General features: G+C 40.8%; 1 protein-coding gene across 4 annotated transcripts in view; it reads left to right on the forward strand.

Moving 5' to 3' along the window:
• The window catches only part of APLF (aprataxin and PNKP like factor), a 90,188-nt gene that overhangs the window by 63,729 nt on the left and 2,381 nt on the right, over window positions 1-24,078 (forward strand). For all 4 annotated transcript variants that reach the window (XM_006021488.3, XM_025201451.1, XM_014518900.2 and 1 more), the window contains 2 exons: window positions 17,953-17,999; window positions 19,397-19,438. In XM_006021488.3, coding sequence (XP_006021550.1) covers window positions 17,953-17,999; window positions 19,397-19,438 — 89 coding nt within the window. The remainder of the gene's footprint in view (window positions 1-17,952; window positions 18,000-19,396; window positions 19,439-24,078) is intronic.

Here is a 24,078-nt window from a genome sequence, read left to right on the forward strand (position 1 = left end):
GGTTACTCCTTGTTTTCTTTGACCAATTATAATGATTTATGTACAGCACAGAAGGCTAAGTTCTATCTCTGTTAGTGGCGCAGCAATAAATTTCTTTTTGACATGCGAGCAAAAAAAAAAAAAAGCTGTTACTATCATTTTGTTAGTTAACCCTTAGTTAACCTAGTGCAGACTAAAACTGTTTTGAATGGTTTTACTTGCTTGTGACATGGGCACTACTTAATTGGGTTGTGACAGAAGGGACTTCAGGAGATCATCTAGCCCAAACCCTTGCTCAAAGCAGGACCATCCCCAAGTAGATCATCCCACCCAAGGCTTTGTCTAGCCCGGTCTTAACCTCCAAGGATGGAGATTCTACCACCTCTCTGGGTAGCCTGTTCTAGTGCATTACTACTCTGCTCATGAGAGGTGTTTTACCTTTCAGCTCACCTAAACTTCCCTCGCTGCAACTTGAGATAATTGTTTCATTGTTTCTTGTCATCTGCCAGCACTGAGAACAGTTTAACTGCATCCTCTTTTGGAACCACCCTTCAGGTAGTTGAAGACTGTTAAATCCCTCTCTGTTTTCTCTTCTGCAGAGAGGCTGAGGGACCCAGGCTTATTTACTTTGGAGAAGTCATGTGCCCCAGCTCCCTAACTGTTTTTGTTGCTGTCCGCTGGGCTCTCTCCAGAGTCCACATCCTTTCTATACTGGGGGGCCCAGAACTGGGCACAGTACTCCAGATGAGGCCTCACCAGTGCTGAATAATCTTTTTCTTCTACCTGCTGGCAATGCTTCTACAAATACAGCCCAGTATGCTGTTAGCCTTCTTTGTAATAAGGGCACACTGTTGGCTCAGAAGTTGGATTCTCCATACAATATTAGGTAAGTGAGGAACAATTGATATGGCTTTTTAATTTTGATCTGTCCCAAATCCATAATAACTTTTTTGCCAGGGAACTCTCTTTAGTACCTTCAGAATTACTGCACTCTCTGAGTAGTAGTTCCTGTTTTCCTTCACTTCTCAAATATTGTCAGGCATGATGAGAACATATTTCTGGAATGATTAGTTTCTACTTCAGATTTCTGTTGTTTAAGATAGGGTTTTATTATAGAAATTGTAGGCAAAACATTGCATCTGAATTATGTGGAAGAAACCAAGAATTATATTTCTGCCAACTGCCCCATATGCTCATTGTCTAGTCCTCTTGCCCTAATCTGGGCAGATTTACATCCTTTATTTAATATTAAATATCGATTTATTTTACTGTTCCTATCTATTTTCACTTTTCAACATGCCACAGAATTTTGTAAGGAAAGCATAACTGCATTGAAGTCTGTAGTTGCTACATCAGTAGCTGAACCTGTTGGATAGGAAATTGTTTGGGATACTGATATCTAGCAAGATGCAGGAGTCTTTGGTTTCTGAAAGCCAGTTGAAGATTTTGCTTTTAGGCAGCAGGTAGATCTCATTTTTCCTGTCTCCTTCTGATAGGAAGTGGATGGAGCTTTCAATCTGAGATGCTGGAGATGGGGACCTGTCCCACTATCTGCCATCCTGTCAGCAGTGATAAAGAATTGAATTAATTTGATTGTCATCCCGAAATGACTAACAGTAAAATACTTTAAATGTCAGTGTTGTTACCTATCTTGGGTTTAAATAATAATAACTTAAACTGAGTGGATCAGTTGACACATTTGATTTTGATTCTGCAGAAAACTTAAAAACAGTTATCTGGTTGCATTTAGTTCAAATTATTTTCAGTTACAAAGCCTGCTGCTTATGTGTGACTGTTAACAGTAGTGACATTTCATCTCATGGGCAAGAATATGTTAATGATTTAAATTGAAAGATGTTAACTCCCCCCATTGCTTCTTCAGTGGTATTAAAGGACTTAACCTACAGCAGCCATACTTCCTGGCCAGCCCTTCTTTCTCTGTTTCTCATAAACGAGTCATCCTGAAAATGAGTAGTCTTGTTTAGATTGTTTACTATTTTTTAAATTGTTCTCAGAAATATTGCAAACCAAAAATATAATTCAACTGAATATTTCAATATAGACAAGCTGCAGAAAGCTGAAACAATATGTTTACTGAAATTATTTTATTTTTTAGATTAGTTTGAAAAAATCTCTATAGGATTCTAAGTCATTTGAATTATATAAAGCTCTGAGAAATCAGCTTTCTTAATGGTGGTTAAGAAAATGTTCCGAGATGATGATGATGATGATGAAAATAAATATAAATATAAAGCAATGCATGAAAATTGTTCGGTGCAAGTAAAATAAATTATACAAACACACAAGTATGATTCTATTTTTAAAATAGCCATTTTAGAACTGATTTATTTTTTAAAGAAATCTCAATTATGATTTAAAAAAAAAAAAAAGCTCTGGGCCATTAACAAACCTACTAAGGATGTTCATACAAAAAGTGGAATCTTGGTCATATTACTAAGGAAGAGTATGGGAGTATTGCATGGGTGTGCAGAGAGAAAATTAGGAAGGTCAAGGGATGATTTGAGATGCAACTGGCAAGGGATATAAGGCAATGAAAATGGATTCTACAAGTACTATATGTACTCAAAATAGAAACCAGCTCCGAATTTCTCTTTAAATGCAGCCAACTCTAAGTGTGACTATAAAGTACATAGCACATATTGGGAAAACATGCCAATAGGTTAGTAGAGCCTGTCTGACTAAGATGTATGGTAGTGCCCATCAAGTAAAATGCCCTTCAGCCCCAACTCTTTCAAGTCACGGTGAGCCACTACATTGCATATATTTCCACTACTTTTCACTCTCACAGCTAAGCTGTGCCTTTCTTTCCCATTTCTAATGAGTCACATTTCTTCACCAGTCTTCATAGCTGGTGAACATCACAAATTGGGTCCCAAACAGTTCACCCAAAATCCTTCTGTTGCCTCTTCTCTTGGCCTGCTGCATATGATTAGTGTGGCCCTGCCCTCCATGAAGTGAAGCTGGACCAGGTTGCCCCATGCCTCATCTGCATATACATTTTTGAGCATCTCAGGACTCATGACAAAAACACCAATTAGTCATGAGTGGGGGTTAATTAGTACATAGCTTCTTTATAGGGGATATTTGGAGTATGCACACATACTGTGTAGTGCTGAGGTGTGGGGTCACTATGGCTTGAAATGCTGTTGACTCTTGTGGAGCCAACTGTCACAGGCCAGCTAGGCGCTGTGAGTGTATCACCTGTTAGGCTGCTGGGTTCGGGATCAAGGAGGTGAGTCAGGAGTGAAGTAAAGGCAAATTTACTTATAGCTTAGCATACAACAATTAACAGAAAGGTTAATGTGACAAATGAATAGTACAATAATAAAGAGCTAATAGTGAATAATAACAACAGATAGACAAAATGACAGAGTTCCCACAAGGGGTTGGCAATTTATCTGTAGTCCCTCTGTGCCAGGTGTGTGCCAAGTTGTTCCAGCGAAGTCAGGTGTCCCCAATCAATGCTGTCCGAGGGGTCACTGGGAATGTCCCTCGGTCAGGATCCAGTCCTCGTTTACACTGGGAGTCCAGGGTCCAGGCTTGGTACAACGATGGTCCTTCTGTCCTGTCCTTCAAACTGGTTACTTGACATGAGCGTTCCTTTATGCCTTATTTTATGCTAATCTGTTGGCTTTAGAGCCACTCACAATCTTTATATTAGGCAAAAAATTCCAAATGCCTCTAAGAAGCACATATTTATTGCTTATTAATCTCTTTGGTTCTGGCCATCACATGGCACTCTGTGACCAGTGGCATCCTTGAGGTTTGAAATTAACATTACTCTGCCCAAGCTCAACCCCTTGGTTTCTTATTCCTTTGGATTCCTTGGAATGTGCTAATTATATTAGGTGGTTTGATCTTGTTATGGCTGACCTTTAAAAAACATAAAACAAAAAACAAAACCTGTTAGATCAGCTAATCTTGTAGTTCTCCTTATTTTGGGGGCTCAGTCAGTCCCATGATCAGTGCGAACAGTTAGATTCAACACTTTGGTTAAATTGTGACAGATAAATTCCACTTGCGGGTTGCAAACTTGCGTGCTTTGCATTAGCTAATCTTAACTGCCAGATAATTGCCTGGATGCCTCCAAGAGCATATATTTATTGATCATGATAGTAACCCCTCTGGTTCTGGCCACCACAGCCAACCGAATGTACTATATGATAAATCATGAGTATTTTTGGCTTTGGACTAACATTGTGCATTTTTTTGAGGGCATGCAGTGTTAACTCTGTAGTGGGACTAAAATGGTATAACTGTCAAAATGTGTTTTTGGTCTGTCAACTGAACCACAATAGTCACTTGATGGGTTGTTAGAGGTACAGTTATTTTTTTTTTTTTTTTTTTTTTTTTTTTGCAAAGAAAAAAAGAAAGCAGTGTTTTTCCATATGTAAAGTTGTACCAAAGTGCTACTTTAAAAATGTTTATTGTAGAGTACCTGTGCTAAAACTTACAGCACTTTCAAAAAAGGGTAAAATGTATCAATTCTGGATGAACTAAGTCTATGGATACTATATGCAAATTACTGCAGCTATGTTTACTTCAAGGTCAGTTTTTAAATTTGCCCTTCACTTCCATGTGCTCAGAGAGAGCAGGGTCTGACAGTAAGGAGGGAGGGAAAGGGCTGCAGTAGAAAAAAGTTGCAGAGGACAAAGGGGCTACCTGAACTCTTAGATTTATTTTCCCTGCTATAGCAGTGGGAGGGGGACAAATTCATGACAAACCTCAAAAAAAATTATATTCCATACCTGGAAAATTATATCAAATGTATTTATCTTCAGTATAAAATGTAATTATTGGGGGGGGGTGGGGATCGTCTTGTAATCAGGGCCATCTTATAGTCAAGTAAATACAGTAAATAAAAAACAATACCAAAGAAACCACAGTTCTCCTCTCGAAAACCAGGAGGCAGTGTAGTTACAGATGATGCAGAGAATATTTAAAGCCTTTTTTTACTTCAGTCTTCACAAATAGGGGCAGCAACTGGACTATGAGTTCAGTTGACAGCAAAGATGGGGAAGGAAACAAACAGCCCAGCGTAGTGGAAGAACAGGTTAAGAAATATTAGATAAACGAAATACTTTCAAGTCAGCAGGGACAAATGGGGTGGGGGGGGATATGCTTTCGGTTACTAAAGGAATTGGCTGAGGTAATGTTTGAACGATGACTGAATAAGGTGAATACAGTGTTTGTTTGTAAGAAAGGGAAAAAGGAGGATCTAGGGAATTACAAACCAGTTAGCCTGACCTTGATACCTGAAAAGATCATGAAGCAGGTCTTCAAGGAATCTATTGTGAAGGACCTAGAGGAGAACATGGTGATCAGGAACAGTCGGCATGGATTCCCCAAGAGCAGGTCATGTCTGACCAACCTGATTTCCTTTTTGGTAAGGTATCAGGCTCTGTTGATCGGGGGAAGAGCAGTGGATATGGTATACCTTGACTTTATCAAAGCTTTTGACACAGTCTCCTGCAACATTCTCATTAACAGACTAAGGAAGTAGAGACTAGATGAAAGCACTCTAAGTTCAACACATAACTGTTTGGATCATTATGCTCAAAAAGTAGTCATTAATGTCAGGATCGGAGGAGGTATCAAGTAGAGTTTCCCAGGAGTCTGTCCTGGGTCTGGTATTGTATAACCTCCCCATTAATGATTTGGGCAATGAGATTGAGTGCAAACTTAGCAAAATGCAGATCACATCAAGTTGGGCGGACTTGCAGACACTCTGGAGGGATTCAGAGTGCCTGGGATAAATTGAAGAAATGATCGGAAATAAATCAAATAAAATTCTACAAGGACAAATACAAAGTTCTACACTTGGAACAGAATAATTGTCCCATAAATACAGACTAAGGAATGACTTGCTATTCTGCCGTATTGCAGAGAAGTAACTGGGGGTTACAGTGGACCATAAGCTAAATATAAGCCAACAGTATGCTCTTACTTGGGGAGAGAGAGAAAAGAGGAAAAAAAGAAAAAGCCAACAGTTAATCAATTATATCAACAGGAGTGTCACTTGGAAATCAAAGGAAATGATTCTTCCATACTATTTGGCACTGGTGAAGCCTTGCTTGCAGTACTGTGTCCAGATTTGGGCCCCACACTTTAAGAAGAATGTGGACAGGTTGGAAAGGACCCAGTACAGTGTGACAAAAATGATTATAGGCCTGGAGAGCGACACTTATGAGGAATGGCTTGAAAGAAGTAGGGTTATTAGTTTGTGGAAGAGAAGCCTGAGGGTGGATTTGGTAGCAATCTTCAAATGCCTGAACGGTGATTATAGATAGGATGGAGGTGGGCTTTTCTCTGTGGCTATAGGAGACAGGACTATGAGCAATGGCCTCAAGCTGCAGCAGAAGAAATTTAGGTTGGAGATAAGGAGGAACATTCTGACTATGAGGATGGTCAAGAATTAAAACACACAGAATATCTAGAATCTCCTCCATCGTGGAAATATTCAAAAGCAGGTTATACAAATGCTTGGCTGGGATGGTTTTGTTGAACGTGATCCTGAATGAATAGGATATTGGACTAGATTAGATGAATTTGTGGGGTCCCTTCCAGCCTTATTTTCCTCTGTTCCTGTGAGGTTTGAATACCATTTATTGGCAGGAACTTCTCTCTCCACTTTTTCAGTTACAGAAGGATAACGATTTGTTATTGTTGCAGACCATGATTGTAAGCTAAACAATGTCTTTTTTTCCACAAATTACTCTTGGAAACATGGTACAAGACCCCTGAATTTCTCCTGAACAATTCCTGCAACTGTGTGTAGTGACCAGTATGTATAGTGTTTGGATGTCTGCAGACCAGTACATACTACTTCATACAACTAATGATGCTATTTAATACAAATAATGGTGCAGATGACTATAAACAGTCAAGGTAATTCTTTTTTGTTTCTCTGTAATAAATTAGGGTATTTTCATTCTGTGTGAAATTTGGATAATTACTACTACTAGCATTTTATTGTTTGTAAAGAAGATGCATTTCTGATCATGATCATTCTTTTACTGGCTTCACAGTAAAGGACCAAAACCTCTCACTTTTAAAAACTTAACTGTAAAAATGAACATAAATTGGGAGAGGATATACAAGTGGAAGTTAATTTCAGTTATGTAATATATTAATTCCCTTTCTGCTTTATTTGCTATCTTAAGAATAAGCTGTCATTAAATTTACCATTTGAGGGTGTATGTTATTTTGTCATGACAGGATACACTAGAATATGCATTATACCTGAAGTTGTTTAATTAAAAGAGCCACGTTACAATTGGATAATGATAAACGTGTTTGTTTGTTGTAGTAAGTACGCAGCTGATGAAAACTCAATCACAGTTCTTTGTATATTGCTGTAATTCTTAATTAGGGATTTGACCTGTCTAGTATCATGTTTCATTTTATTATGCTAGTTTAATTTTTCATTGTATTGTCCTGTAGTTAAGGACAGGAATAATTTGTTTTGCTGAATTGCAGCACTGAAATGTCAAGATACAAGTGTTTTTTCTGGAGTCCATTTTTTTTAGTCAAAGCAGTGTAGTTTAGAAAAAAAGATGCACTTTAACAATGTGCAGTGTCTTGTACAGGAAAATTTCTACTATAAGTTATGGTGCACTTAATTTGTTCTGGAAATAACCTCTATGAAGATCTTATTTCCTATCAACAGCTCAACTTTTCTCTTTTGCATAGTTTAACACATGGCTACTACTGGGAGGCAGAGTGGTCTGTAAAAGTGGCAGCTTGAATATGTATGATGACAAGGTATGGCCCATTTGGAAAAAACAATAACGAATATGAATGTTTTCAAATTCATTTAGTCTAAATGTAAACATATAATAATGTAAATTGATGCTTGCTATATTTTTCAGCAATGGAGCAAGCATAAATAAATCTTTTATTAGATAGCAGTGTGTTATTGAGAACTGCCAGTAACAAAAATTATATGCAGTTAGCAGAATGCACTAATTCAGCTCTCTTAAATGTTATTGGTAAATATCTCTGCTGCTCTGTCAGTGGTAATGATTCCTGTGTTTTGTGTGACACATCATTTTCTTTCAGACATTTGTGGATTTCATTTTCCATCTATATATTTCTAATCTCGAATTTAGGACATTTGGATCCAATCCTCTTCAGTGTTTTGGAAGTCAGTCATACTTTGCATACAATTTTAATTCAGGTGAATATCACTGAGGGCTTCAGACTTTGAAAACTTTATTTTTTGGGATAACAGTACGCATAGAATCACAAATCAGCAGGGTGTTTATTCTGTCTGCACATCATTTGTTCAATTCAAATAAGTTCTTTTACTAGAGAGTAACTACACATTCCTTTTTTTTTTTCTCTGAACAGTACACAAACTTAAATTAGTTGAATAGCTGGGACTTGCACAGTTCTTATAGCAAGACTGCCATTTGCAGACTATATTAAAACTTCCACTAATAAGAAAAGTGCAATTGTGTTTCGTAAGTAATAAGGATTAATTAAATATGTGGATTCACTAGTGAGTAGTGGGTTTCAATTGTGTCTTAAAAAAAAAATTAAATCTTAGAGGTATGACCTAAGTCACTTTCATTGAATATTGTTTAAAAATATGTGAAGTATATCTCTGCTGTAAGCTGCTTCTGCTGGGAACTAATTCATACTGAAGCTGTCTTGACAAGCAGTCCTAACAGAAACCGTGACAAAATAGTTGAGCCCAAGATGAAATGGAAAGAATTTATGAGAATGAGTTGGAACTTTTTAGGGTCAGCTCAGTAACAAATGTAAACGTTGGCAGGAAAAAGCAGACAATTCATTGTACATAAATGAGCTGGATTTCAAGTTCTCAAGAATAAGAGAACGTAATGCTTGAAGGTTGTAAAGAACTTGAGTTTAATACATTTTTAAACATTAGATATTTCATCAGTACCTGAATCATAAAACTGATTTAAAAAATATTGCCAGTTCATGCTGGAGTCTAATAAAATGTTGATCTTAGTTTTTACTTTCACAGTTTCTAATTTTTTGATTTAAGACTGGTAATAAAATAAGGAAATTATCCTGTTCCCAGTAGCATCATACTGCATAGATGAAAGTTTTGAGTGTGACCTTCCTCTCTGGAGACTGCAGTTTGAAAGAATCCACATAATACTTTCATCTGCTTGCTAGACTCTTTTATGTACTTCCTCCTGTCTCCAGAGTGCTCTCATTTGCAGTGTTAGGGTGCAAGGGTTAGAAATAATACACTTTGGGGTTTTTGGAGGAATGTGGTGCGTTTTGCATGTACTGTGTGGAGCATAGCTCTACTGGAATGGAAATAATGTTCTGTTTGGTTTCTCTGTAAATGAAAGGGTAAATGATTCCCTTGCGTTCATATTTCTGAAGCAGGGCCTGAAGCAGTTCATCCAATAATAATATTTAGATAAGCCAGTTATCTCATTTAATGTATCGTGTTATTCCATTTTGGTACCTGCTTTTCTGTCAAGTTTACCTGGATTTACTGGTTTGTTTGTGTGGGTTTTTCTAAGTTTACAGGAGCAACTGCAGTATAAGGGCTGAAGAGTCTTTTCCTTGGCAATAGCTGTAATACTTAAATTCATTACTTTTCAATATAAAGGGACATGTTCCTTCCATAGGCTTCCATTGATGATATTCAAATCCTGTACCTGATTATGCAAATATTAATATTTACTCAAATCAAAGATGCCCTCTCTTCCCCTCCCCCCCCCCCCCCATAATTAGATTCGACACAAGGAAAAAAAAAATTTGGTGTTATTTTTAAAAACAGACTTACTGACAAAAACTATAGTAATACTAGTAAGTCATACATTTAACATTAGCTGCAATTCAGTTAAAACCTTAAAAACTAGTCACTTTTGCATGCATATTCACTCTCTCATTCTTCACTGTTCTCATTTTTTTTCCTTTTCTCACAAAACATTGTCTTTAGTTCTTTCCATGGGATTGGATATATAGCACTTCTTGAAGCCTTTAATAATGGATTCTTACAATAACCTTCCCTAAAAAACATCTAACTTCATTGACAAAGCAGTGTTATAGTTGGCTTGTTAATCTTCCTACCAGATGTAAATAAGCATGTGCTTCCTTGCTAAGAGCCAGTTGGAGTAGTGACACTGTAAACAGTCCTGAAAGAGCTTATTCGCTATCTCATCCATTGGAGATGAGATGTCATATCAGCAGGTATGACTACAAGGTTACAATTCATTGAATTAATTTTTGCTTTCACATGTGGCATTAAATGCCCTCTGAAAGAATCTAAAGCTAACATTCCTCCTTTCTTTAGGAGTGTCCCAGGTCTCCATTTCCACATAATGTCTAACCAGTTTGCTTGATATCTATCCTTGTTCCTGGGACCTAACCACTACTCTCGGTGGCATCTTTTCTTTCGACAGTGTTCTGCATTTCAAAATCACATAAGGTGGCAGTTTGTCCCATCTGTCAATACTACTAACATCGCTGTAATCCGCAACTTTTTCATTTCCTGTATTTCTCATAATTATGGATTTTTCACCTTTCTCATGGGTGGTGACATTGCTCAGCATGTCAAAATAGACTGGAGTCTCATCAGCATTACCTGTCTGGCCCAGCAGGTAATCGTGAGTTCTGTATAGCCCAATCATGTACCACTGGAATATTCAGCTGCAGGATGATGGTAACTTTTTTCTGCAAGGCTAAGCCACTATGTCTCATTGTTTGGACACACTGCCCACTGCTTGCTTACCTGAAGAGGAATGTTCAGTTCGTTCGTTATTTTTCTAACACCTTGACTTGAAGCACTTCATGGATGGCTGGTATTACCTCCTTTCCCTTTTCTTGAACATACTTGAGAACTTGCTTATCGATTTCAGGAAAGTGACCTTTTTTTGGATCCCCAAACATTTTCCTTTTAATTGTGCTCATTGATGCACATTTGCTTCAGTAACATTATACTTCCTTCCTGCCTCACTATGTATAAATAATGTTGAAAAAAACATATAACCTTCATTTTAAAGTTTGTGTCATAGCTTTGCCTCATTCCTCTTCGTATCTTCATATTTGTACTGCTGCTTTCTCTTTTTTTTCTACATGGTCTGTCACCGCTCACTCCACAGAATTTACTATGCATTTTTATGGTTTTAAATTTCGGCCAGTCAATGGCGATCAGGACAGTTAATCTGATGTGTTCCCTGCTACTCTGCCGGGTGCTCCCCTGCCATCTTCCTTCTTCGCTGGGTGCCTTGCTGCCAATTGCCTCATCACTGTCAGGTGCCTTGTCATATGCTGGTCCCCTCACTGCTGCTGCCTGGACCTTTCCTGTGATCCCTCAGTGGCATGTTCATGCTGGGTCCCTTGTCACGTGCTGGATCCCTCATGTTCTGAGTCCTTTGTCACTGCTGCCAGGTCCCTCGCCACTGCATGCTGGGTACCTTGCCTCATCCTGGGTCCCTTGCTGCTACTTCTGGGAGCCTCCCATGTGCTGGATCCCTTGTTGCCACTGCTTGAAGTCTCATTGCATGCTGGATCCCTCTGTACGGCTGCCTGGAGCTTCACCATGCATTGGGTCCCTTGCCACATGCTGGGTCGCTTGTAACTGCAGTCAGGTCCCTCCCTGCAGTATGCAAGGTGCCTGGCTTGCCCCTTTGGGTCCTTCCTTCCTGAGTGCAGGTGAGCCCTTTCAGGGTCCCAGTCCCTCTTTGCTGTGTGCTGGCTGTGGGCCCTTCTTCCTCTGTGCTGGCCAGCTTCTGTGGGGTCCCTCCCTCCTGCATGTCTGACCACCTCTCCCCACAGCATGCTGGGTGCCTGGCAAGCAAGTGATCAAGTTGCTCCCAACTGCTGCTTGGCTGGTGGGTGCTGAGGCAACTCAGCATTTGCTGACCAGATTCCTTGTACACAACTCAAAATGACCTTGCAGGCACTGGCCGGGCCAGGCACCATCCCCGTAGTTCTGGGTTTCTGGCCAGCCCGTGCTGAGTCACTCTGAGCTGCTGCAGGTAGAAGGGGAGCCCTGGCACCCTCTGCTGGTTGTCCATGTGCTAGTGCTGCCTTCTCACTGACCTTGCTGTTCCCTGTGCATTTTCTGGTTTCCAGTAAGTCGTCTGTGATTTATAAGACAGCTTGATTTCTCTCCTCTTCCCACCCCCCTCCCCCAGCCCCCCTCATGTTGAATGGGAGAAATAGCCTCCTCTTATAATAAAGTAAATACAGTATTTTGTTTGGTATATTTCAGTATATTACTTTGTTAATAATAGGGGTCTCAAAGATATGGCCCAGAGGGGGCTGGGTAAGTGAGAGTGGAGCTTGCTGCCAGATTCATGCCATGGAGCCCTGTTGGGGATGTGTTTGGGGAGAAGGGGTCAAGCAATACTATTATCCCCATATTGCCATTGCAAGGTCCAGATTTAATAGAGGAGGCTTCTCACAGGAATGACCCAGGTGAGTTTGATACCCCAGCATATAAAATGAACTCTATTTCAGTGAAATATAGTGGCTGTTAATAATACCACCCCCAAAAAATCCTTACTAGTAATTTGTCATCTTGTATATAAGCAGCTATTAAAGTTAGAGGGGTATTTTGCCCAGTAAAGGCTATTGATCAATAATGGGACAAAGTAAACCTGAAACTCTTGCCCTGTGCTATAAAAGAAGTGACAACTAATCATCAGTACACGTAAGAGTAATAACTTATTCCTGGAAGTGTGGAAACAGACTTGGGGTCTTGAATAACTATAAGTACCTTTTTTTGCTCTTTTTAACTGTACTAAGAATACTAAATACCAACTTGGCTGGAGTTTTCTTCTTAAGTGTCATGAAGGTTCAGCCCCCACACTCTTGGGATCCAGTGCAAAACATGAACTTAAAGTTATTTTTAAAAATTATAAGCAATTCTGAGGCTAACTCGAAATGTCCTTCTTCAATTTTTACTTGGCTCTCATACAGGCAAACTCACTGAAACTGGGAATTTGATAGAGTACATACTGAGGAAGAGTTTAAAATTTAAAATTCAAATTTTAAACTATGGAACAGAATTGGAGTGAGTAAATGCAATGTGATTGTGGATCTTTGGGCTCTGAAATTTCCCCAATTGTCGTTGTTGTCTTTGCCAGTATTCTGAATGGAGCCAAAGGTCAGATTGTGAAAATGTTCTTTTTATTCTGGAAGTATGCCCATTTCAGAGAGATTTCTGGGGGGAATGTGTTATCCTGTCTGCTGTAGCAGAACAAAGTGTCTAGCAGCTATTCACAAGACCAAAGTTTATTCCTTAAGAAATACTTTCAGCTTTTCTTCTATCTTGAGGTTGTGCTGCTTAGTACAAACATTGAGTTCTAAAGCTACTGAACACTTTTTGTATATCTGGCTTGAATAAAATATCCATAATTCAGACAATCTGTGTCTTGAATAACTGAAGTGAGATCATTGTTCTCTTGCATCTTGAAATAAAAATCTAAGCAAGAAGTTTTGAAAGAGCTGAGCCTTGCCAATTCCAGCTGAAAGCAATGAGAGAGTGGATACTCAGCACCCACACATCCAGTTTTGAAGCCGTTGCACATTGACCTAAAAACCCATTATAGTTTTAAATACCTAGTAAAATTGAAAACATTTCATTTTCTGTCCCTTGAGGAAAAAGATGCATTCAGTTCCTAATACTAAACTGTTGAAAAAAGTCCCCCCAAAATAAAGATTTGTCAAATGTTCTTAAATATAGCAAAAAAAAGTTTGTTTAAAAAAATTACTCATTTTAAAATTGACCTGATTAATTCTGTTGCAAAATCTCATGTGTATGCATCTAAAAGCATAATTATATGAACACTATTTAACTTAGTTTCCTTCATATGCTGCTAAAAATGCAATGTGCTACCATATTAGGTTTTAAGATGAAGTTTCCCCCCTAGCACTGGGGTGGGACGCAGGGGTGGAAAGCCCCTCATTTTAGAAAAAAGTATGGGGGGAGAGGACGGAGGTGGCTGCTGTGGCTCAGGCTCCAGCCCTTACCTGGGGTTGGGGCTGTAGTTGCAAGTGCCACCTGCCCCTCTCCCCTGCTACATCTGCCCCCTGACATCTTCCCCTTGCAGCCTCTTGCCCACTCATTTTCCTTCTATTATGCAGCCTCTGCTCTTGTGCTGGCCCCTCTCCCTTCCCTCCTTATCTTTGCTCTGTGCCAGCACAGCTCTGTCTGTGCTGAATTCTAGGGCACTGAGCAAGGGCCCAACCCAGCCCCATAGTAGCACACAGCCTGCACAGCTGCTTTAGGGGCTGGGCTGGGGCCACATTTATTGTCCCAGGCTAGAATGAGGATGAAGCCTACTGTTTCTGAGCAAGGGTACAGGAGGTGCAGTGGTTAGAGGGGAGGGGAAGGGGAGGCTGTGGTGGGGGGCAGAGGTAGTAATGGGGTAGGCACAAGCAGGGGGCAAGTTGTTTGACCTGCCCCTATGCAGACATGGTGGGGAGGGGAGGGATGAATTAAATACAGCCCTCCAATAATTTTATACTACACATAGAAAATTGTAACATGTATACATGTATTGGGGATCATCTTAGATGCAGGTAAATATGGTAGCAAAAACCACAAACTATTTTGTAACAAACACCTCACAAAACTAATCTACAATTCAGACACCGTAGGGCTGTGAAAGTCTTTTCTAAAGGCAGATTAACAACTGTGCTCCATTGTCCCGGTACAATATAATCCCTAGAAAGGGGTGAGATGATCTCTAGTGGAACAGAATGCCTAGATGAGCTTTTCACTATGGAGATCTGGCAACCCAAGAATATTAAGTTTTGTGCTTTTGTGGCCTTGGAGGAAGCATTGGGCTTTGTTTGTTTTTTCTTCCAGAGGAGAAAAATTATTATACAGTAAATGTGATGTGAAATCTTGAAACCTGTACATTTTATTATGAAAGGTTAAAATTAGGGCTGTGCGAAGGTTCAGGTGGCTGATTCAATTCGAAGGAGATTCGGCCTGTTTTGGCAGCTGAATCTCTGAATCCGAATTGAATCAGGAGACCAATGGAAAGGTCTGAATCGATTCAGAAAAGATTCAGAAGGCATTGGCGCTTTGGTCAGTCCCTGATTGCTGCAGCAGAGAGATGGACCTGGAGTCCATGCTGGTAAGTAGGGGGCAGGGGAGGGGGGACTGGAGGAAGGGGGAGGGGTTCCATGGGGGAAACCCCGCCCAGTCCCATCCCCTGCCTGCTTGCCCAGCCTCCCCCCTCCATGGCTGCCCTGCCTGCCCCAGCTCCTGGCTCTTTAAAAATAACAAACAAAAACAAAACCCCGTACTCACCAGCTGCTGCAGCAGCCTCAGGACTTCTGGGGGCTCATGGCAGAGCCCTCCACGCAGCATGGGGCAGTATGGATCTTGCTCCCCCACCTGGCAAGAGCTGGTGACCGATGAGTTGGGGGTTGTTGTTTTTTTTTTGTTTTTTTAAAGAGCTGAGAGAGCGGGTGGGGCAGCCATTGAGAGCAGGTGGGAGTGGGGCTGATTTGGAGATTTGGCTGCAGCTGAATCTCTGAATCGGATTCGGCCAAATCGATTTGGGACTGTGATTTGAATCACTGAATCGAATCACTGTCCCCCGAATCGGCTGAATCCGGAGCGAATACCTAGCCACTTTGCCCAGGCCTAGTTAAAATGTGTCCTTCAAATTTGTGGCACAAAGATTAGATCCAAAGACCATTGAAGCTGCATTAATAATACGTTAAATGAAGAGGTAAAGAATGATCAAACGATTTTATTTAAACTTTTTTGCAAATTCATCACGGGCTTAGTAGTTTGAGAATATTTATGAATAAAACTTCAGAAACTTTTTAGATTTAGGCTGTAATAAATGCCTAGCATTAACCATTACCTTTTATTGTTTGTTTATCTTTAAAAATACACCTTTTGAGTGAAAGCAGTAATATTTGCTGTATACTAGTTCACACGTTATCTCCTTTACCCTGGAAGCTGGATAGCTCTTCATACTCTCTGGCTTCATGTCATTTTAATTCTGCTAATATAGGTGCATGCTGTTGAATTGCAGCCAAAAGTTGGACATCCTGCAGGTTTTCAGGATCTTTACATACATTTTTGCAAGGATTCCTTTGACTGGTGGAGTTTTATGATACCTGCTGTACACATTCCATTTGTGAGAGACTATCACTACTTATTTTTTTTATTGCTGCCTAGTCATTAATGTTGAATAATCAGTTCTCTGATTTTAGTAGGCTTAATGATGGACAGCGGTTTGTGTGATAGAAAGAAATAAAAACTGAAAAAAGGCTTCCCCCAGTAGAGTGGGAAAATCTTTCTAATCTACTTTTATATTGCTAAATAGCAAACTGATTATTTTCTACATTACTTTGATCTATGTAATTAGTGCGCTATTTTTCTTCTTTACATCATCATTTATTTGGGAATTGAAAACTATGCTACACCAAAAAGTCTAAGAGCACTGCTATGCAACTGCACTTCTAAACAAAATGTTCTTTAAGTTGTTTTGATGTTTTAAATTTCAGTCCTATGAGGTACTGAGAATTCAGGTCCTATTCAGCAGAGTATTTTAGCATAAGCACGGTCCTGCTTACTTACAGGTATTTGTTTGTAGTGATAGGCTTTTTCTGCTTTATGTGCTCATTCATTGACTTACAATCCTGTTGACTTTTAGAGGGCGATAGTTTGGGAGGCAAAACAAAGAAACTCTCTCTACCAGCAACTGTTTTAATTTTTTATTTGTAAAATAGCTAATTTGTGTAGAAATATTTAAATATAGTAAGCAATAGAACCATGTAATGTCCCTATGTTTTATAGGGAAGTATTTTTGTTGTAGTTTGCAGGCTTACCTTCGAGAAAATTAGTACAGAGCTATGAACAGTGGCTTTTGAAGTTGACTCCTTGTTGAGTGGCATGTTTTTCTGTCCCATTCAAAAAGTAATTACATGGGCTGTCAAACTCTTCAAAACAGGAATAACCTCTCCTGAAAAAACGGTGGACAAGCTGATAAGAGACGGACGGCCATCAGTTAGAGCACTGCTCTACTAGTCTGGAGACTTGAGTTCAGTTCCTTGCTCTGCTATAAGCTTAGTGGCATTTTGAGCAAGTCACGTTATATTTCTGTGCCAAAGAGTGCGTACATGCACACTAACTTTCTGACAGTTAAACTGACTGAAGTTTTTTTAAGTCAACTTAACTGTCAGAGCATACACCCTTATGTGGACCTGGGTCAACTTAAATGCAGTGCAAGATAATACACCTCTGAGATGTATTATTTTGCATTGTGAGCTAAGTCAGCTTAACTAATGCAAGATGGCTGCCATCCTGTCCAGATGCTGTACATGTGTATGCTCTGACTTGGCTTATCTTCAGTCATTGTAGTTAAGTCAGCTTATTTTAAGTTGACTTAGTACGTGTGTATGCACCCAAAGTTCCTGTGTAGAAAGTGGTCACAATAGTATCTCCCCGCTTCACAGCTGAGGACACCAAGAAAGCATACATTAAAAAGGAGAGTGGAGGGCTGGGAGACATGGTGGTGATGTGGGCTCAGCTATCTGCTCCCTGCTTTCCACTGGCACACTGCCAAAACCAGCAGCCCATGTTGGGCCAGGGCCAAGAGAAGCAAAGTCCTCCAGTTCTGTGGGTCACATCCGGCCTGTGGCCTGTATGTTGCTGATCCTTGCCTTAAAGTATTATAGATATATAGTTATTTTAGTGCTGATTATGGAAAGCCACAGACAGTTTTATGTAGCTTGTTTCAGGAGAAAAAAAATATTTGTCTGTTTGTGGGAAGTTTCTTTTTACTGTTTTACTGAGGGAACTGAGCAACTTGAATTTACTTGAATTTACAGAGTGACTTGAATTTACAGATGATAAATTTTTAAATTTCACTCAGTTCATCTGTGGTTTTATGACTTTCTGTTGTGGCAAGTACTTCTGGACTGATGAAACGTGGAGTGTAGTGACAGGCATTATTTTATTCTACTGTTTTTTCTTTGCAGGAAGAATCCACAGCACAAGATTGAATACAAGCATACTGCTCCTCCAGGTAATCTTTACTGTTCAAAACATTTAAAAATAAAAACAACGATATATATCTGTGAGCTAGTATGAAACAGTTTCAGCTTCTCTAATGGACTTGCAGACAGGAAGTTACAAAAACATTGCTGTTCCTAATACTGAAGTTGCCTGCAGCTATAAACTGTAAAGGTGTTTGTTTTTCTGTTTTATTTTGGATGTATTAAACTATTCCAGGTGTCTTTTACTTCAAATGCTAATATAATACTGTCTGAATGCATAGCAGACAAACTACAACACCAAGCAGAGGTGATCACCAGGGATCCGGGTTTTCTGTTTCCCATGGAAAAACAGGGAAAAAATTGGATTTTTCATTTTAATGGAGAAACGCATGGATTTTGCACTTCTGCAAAGAGCGCTCTGTAGGTTGGCAAAGTTCCAACCTCTGAGAGGCACGGGAGAGCAGGAGGAGGGTGGTCAGGCAGGGGGTGCCATGTGCATGTATGCCTACAGAGCAGCTACTGCAAGTAAGTCTGACAGGGGGAGAGAAGAGAGATTGAGGCTCCCATAGGGAGGGAGAGAGTGAGTTGGGCGGGGCTGGGACTGCATGGGGCTTGGGATCTGGGGCTGGAACGCATGGCTCCAGGGCCCTGGTGGGGAGTGGGACTACTTGTCTGTGGGTTAGTGGGGCTGGCTCCCGGGTGCTGTTGCATACACTTCTGGGGGGGGGTGGGGGGGAATGCCTGCTGTGGGCTTGGGCTCCCTGCCCTGCTGCCCTCCCCCCAGGTCCTCTGTAGCATAGGAGCTGGGACTGGGCATGGTAGGGCAGATTGGGGGCAGGAGGGGATGCTCCCTGCTACTGCAAGCGCTGCACCACCCTGGAGAAATGCTCCCTGCCCACCTGGCAGCAGTAGGGGTAGCGGCGCACAATTATGTCCCTCACTACTGCTGGGCAAGCATGGGATGGCATTCTGGGTCTTGCAGTGCTGCCAATGAGCTTCTCTGCCTGGTCCCACTTTGCTGCCACACTGGCTCCTGCCCACTGTGCTGAGGATGCTCTAGTGGGAGGGCAGCAGGGCAGGGGGCCCACCCCCACCCAACACCAACACACAGATCTGGGGGGCACGGATCCTCCCTGGGAGTGCACTTAAGTGTGTTTGGCACCAGGAAGACTTAAAATCAAAGTTGCTAAAGGTGTTTTTTGAAGAATTTGTATTTCAGGAAGTGGTCAGCAGTCTATTAAAAAAAATAAATAAATAAAAGAAAATCTATTCTAGATGTGTCTGTTCATGAATATAATGTCTTACAAGAATACCACACAACTTCTTTAAATGTGGAAAAGTACTCTTTATATTTTAGGAGTTTGATTAACACTTCAGATTTCTTTGAATTATCCTGTTTCTCTGATGACAGCAATTATTTCTTTAGGAACCGAAACAAGAACAACCCACCAAAAAACTCATAGGAAAGGTCAGTATTTTCATAATTTTCTGTAAAGACCTAACAGTTACTATCAGGGATTTATTCTCATCATGTGTGCAGAAGGCAAAGCAGGTTAAATTTTAGGTGGTTCTAGCTAGCAATGCTGAAAATACTGGAGTGCTCAAACTGTGCAAAGGGCACTATTTTTTCTGTATGTGCTCTATTTAAATATAGTTAAGTTGAGTCTTTTTCCCCAAATTAACAGACCTAGATTTTCTCTGAAAGCTAAAGCTTTGTTTTTACTTCTATTTTTGTGAAAGTTTAGAGAGAGACATTAGGCTCCTGCCACAAGTTACATATATTATGCAGTTAACATACAGACAATCCCTGCTTAGCGCTCCTAATTGGTTCTGGAAAAACTGAGCGCTAAGTGAAACAGAGTTAAACAGAACCCATTTCCCCATATTATTTAATGTAAATAAAGATAATTGGTTCTGCACCACCCGCCAACCCAGACCCCTCACTCCTGCAGCCCCACCCTGGGCCCTGCTGATCCTGGCCCTGTGTTCCTGGCAGCCCTGGCCGGGCCGCTCCCAGCAAGGCACTACATGGGCTCTGCCAGGGAAGGCATCAGCTCCTCCCAGCCTCATTGTTCCCCCGCCGTGATGGCGACTGCCGGCCCGCACCCGCTGGCCACCAGTGCACTTGTGCATGGCCCCAGCTGCCCTGCCTATGGGGCCTGAGACGGGGCTCTGGTATGGAGTAAGCAGTGGGGCCACCCACACCCTGCTTTGCGCAGTGGGGGCTCCCTCCTGGGCACCCGGCACAGGGACGAGCCGCCACTGCCAGATCACTGCAGGGTCAGGGGCAGAGGAGCTCTGTGGGTTCGGCTTGCACTGGCTCCTGCTGGCCCAGGCCCCGTGCTCATGCCCCCCATCTGTCCCTTCTTGCTGCTGCCACCGCTCCTCCCTCTCCACTGGCCACTCCAACACCACATGCCAAAGCAGACCTTGCGCTCCCAGGCCCTGCCGGCCTGGGCTCCAAACTCATGGCCCCCCCCACCCTCCCCTTCTTACTGCTACTGCTCCTCCCCACCTGCTCCAGCACCACGTGCCGGAGTGGACCTCAGGCTCCTGCCACCCCTCCCTGGGCTTCCGCAGGCTGCCACTCGCCATTTCCCTTGCCGCCGCCGCTGTTTCTCCCCACATCCATGCTGAACGTTATAGTGAAACATGCTCAGTGCTGAGCGAAACTAGGTAGGTATTTTAAATGAGCATTATAACGAAACCGCAGTAAGCGAAACCGCTCTAAGCGAGGGTTGCCTGTATTATTTGCACAATAAATTTAGACCAGCCACATGTACAAGTAAGGTTGGCCGCACGTGCAAAGTAATTATCACATCATAAAAATGTCCACCCAGCTATAAAAAGAGCCAACCAGCTACAAAGTTAGTCTTTGAAAATGTGTAACAATTTACAGCTTTAATTTGAACGTGTGGCAGGTCCCTAAATGGTTTAAACTAATTCTATAATATTGCTACAGCTCATAAGAACATAAAGTGAATCAATATTTAAGCCATGGCTGATGTAAAGATTGTGGCTAAAACACTGGTGAATATCTTTTGCATTACATCAAAGGGTATTATCAACACAATGAGTTTTGTGCTCATGTGTCAATGACGTTTTTTTTTCTTGATCTTAGTTTACTGTCTGGATTACTGATACCTGAGAAGAAATTCTGATTTTTAAGTTCCCTGAAATCAGAATAATATACCCTCTGCAGCACTGGTTTTTTGTTTTTTGGGTATTTTTTTTAATTTGGAAGGTTAACAGTCTCTTGAAAAATGGCCACTAAAAATTGATAGATTTTGTTTTCAAAAGGTTGGTCTCTTCGTTTTAACCAAAGTTGCTAACCAAGTGGTATGAAACATTTATGGTTGTCTTAAAAAGTTATGGTCAAGTGTGTTTTGTCATGTGTGTATATATATAAAAAAAAAAAAAAAAAAAAAAAAAGCAAACAGCTTTCATGTACTTGCTTCATTAATTGTTATAATTCTGAAGCACTGTAAGAGAAGGTGTGTACTAGGGTAATTATTTCTAGATGTTGCTATAAGAACATTATTAAAATGTAGGCTTATAACAGTGCCTGGTTGTTTGAAACAATGAGTAATGGTGGTACATTTAAAAAAAAAAAGTAGATTGGAATAAAAGACTAAGTCTGACTTTACAAAAGAATCTGCGAGTGAACCCTTACGCCCACATAATATGTGATCTTTTAAAAAGCAAGCTGAAAAGGAGTGGTAAAGTTGGTAAGGATGGAGTGACGTGTTCTTGCTGATTAGATAGCAAAGGATAATGAAAAATAAACCACGTAGAGAGGACCAAGGAGTGAATGGAAGACTAGTGAGTTGGCTGGTTTTCACACAGAGGAGAGATCAAATAAGCAGTATAGGAAGAGATGATTAAAGGAAGCAGATGATGCCATGCCCTTGAGATTAAATTTATTCTACAGTGGATGCACAAATGAAGTTATTAGAAGTTGGCTGTCCCCTGCTTATACATTGTGATATCACATATTGTTACTTCTATTTTATCACTAATGCTTCTGATGTGCTTTGCCACTGCCAGTGATAGCCTATTCCGCTAGTGCAGTATTGATAGATGTTTTACATCTTTACAGAATCCTATTTAAATCTCTCTGACCAGCCCTTATGGAGCCAATTGCAAGATCTTGGCCAAAGGGCATTGTGTTGTGCTTAATGCTTCTGGTTTTATTCTGATACTTGCATGTATGTGAAATTCCAGTTTTGTTTTTATAACTGCACGCTTACTTTCCAAACCTTTGCAAAACAAGTGCTGTATATACTTTAAGATGAGGTCCCCACCAAATCAGCATGGGGGTAAAAGCCTCTCAGAGCTGTTGCTTTTGAAAATCTAGCAGTGTGTGGACCCTGCTCACTTCCAGTGACCTTAGCAGCTCACTAGTTTCATGACGCTTCTTTTCTATAGGGCTCATGCATCTTGCATTGAAATAGTTATGTATTACCATGCTCAATTCTGGAATCTTTACTTGGCCAACAAATCTTAGGGAAATTAGAAGGCATTTCCCAGAGAACTGCTCAGTTTAGTGTTTAGCAGAGTACAGAATAGATTCCAAACATCGGTGGGTTAATATTTTACAACTCTAACAAGTGCATAAATGTAATGTCTTCCAAGTTTAAAACATGCTGGTTTCCTTGTGGCAGGAGGGAAGTAAACCTAAGGAGATCATAGGTCATGTGCTTGATATGTAAAAATATGAGCCACTTAAACCTGGAATGTATCCCAAAAATTTCCCAAAACTTTAATCGGTGGCCCAGCACATGTTAATATGGCAAACATGGTCAAGTAAAAACAAAAAGGGAGGCAAGGAGTTGCCTTCTGGGTACTTTAAAAATGCCAAGACTAGCTTTACTTGGAGTTAGAGCCACACATGAAATTCCAGTGAAGAGATCAGTACTGGGTAGGTACATGTGTCTGACTCCTCCCTAAGGTACATCTTCCCTGTTTGAATCCAGGTTTTACTGTGACTGACATTACAATCCTTTTTGCCCATAAGTACTGATATTGGAGCACCCCAGCTTAATGTTCAAATGCATGATTCTTTAATGCTAGTTGAACTAGGCTGTCAGATTGGGAGCAGTCTGTTTCAGAAACACAGTTCCCCTTAATGGCTGAGAGTAGCTCTATTAAAGCTTCAAGATTTTTCAGAAAACATAGGGTTTTTTTCCCCATCTAATTCCCCACCTTCCCCATTATGCATGCTTCCATTATCACCAAAATACTTTTTGTGACTGTGATGGTGCACAATTTTTTATTTTTTTTTGCAGGCACATATCACTGCACTGTGGCCTAGATGTTGCTTTGTGAACAGTATGCTAAGGTTTCTAATATCAAAAGTAATGCCTTACATACTCATCCCACAGTACTATTTGTTTCTGTTGCATAAGTGTAGCATAGCTCAACTTTTGAAATGACATGCATTAAACGAAAATGTCAAATTTTTTTATGACCTGCACAGCTGCAGAAATGCAGTTCAGATAGTATCTACCCTATGAGAGCCGCAATAAGTGGGGGGTGGCTACATGTGTGCATGTAGGTAAGTGACCAGCAAAGCATGATCACATATTGCAGGGCATTTGTATAAACCCAGTTATTACAAAACCTCAATTTACAGCTCCTGTGTACCGTAGACAGAAGGCACTTTCAGTGCGAATAAACTCAACTTTTTTTCTTTGTGTGCAATATATGTTGATTTTCCTAGTTCTTACTCTAGGTCATTCAGACTACCATATTTATCTGACTCCATGGCAACTGAATTTTAGAAGACACCCTCCTCCCCCGTAATTAGATTCTATACATGGAAAATTTTATAAATTTGTTTTAATTTCCCATATTGCAGGTGACTCATATTTTTACATGTAATTATTGGATCACCTTAAGTTCATACCCCCAGTGCTGCAGTGGGGAAAACAGTTGCAGAGGGGCAGGTGGTGGTGGTGGGGGTCAAACAGCTTGACTCCTGTTCCTTGCTCACCTTGCTTCCTGCCCCCTTCCTCCCTACCTCCCTCCCCCACATGCTTGCACTGCTGCCTGCCCTCCCAGGACCTGCTTCCTGCTTATTTCCCCCCTGGTACCTGTCCCCCTGCT

The sequence above is a fragment of the Alligator sinensis genome, unplaced genomic scaffold (assembly GCF_000455745.1).
Source record: "Alligator sinensis unplaced genomic scaffold, ASM45574v1 scaffold939_1, whole genome shotgun sequence".
NCBI classification, from domain to species: Eukaryota; Metazoa; Chordata; order Crocodylia; family Alligatoridae; genus Alligator; species Alligator sinensis.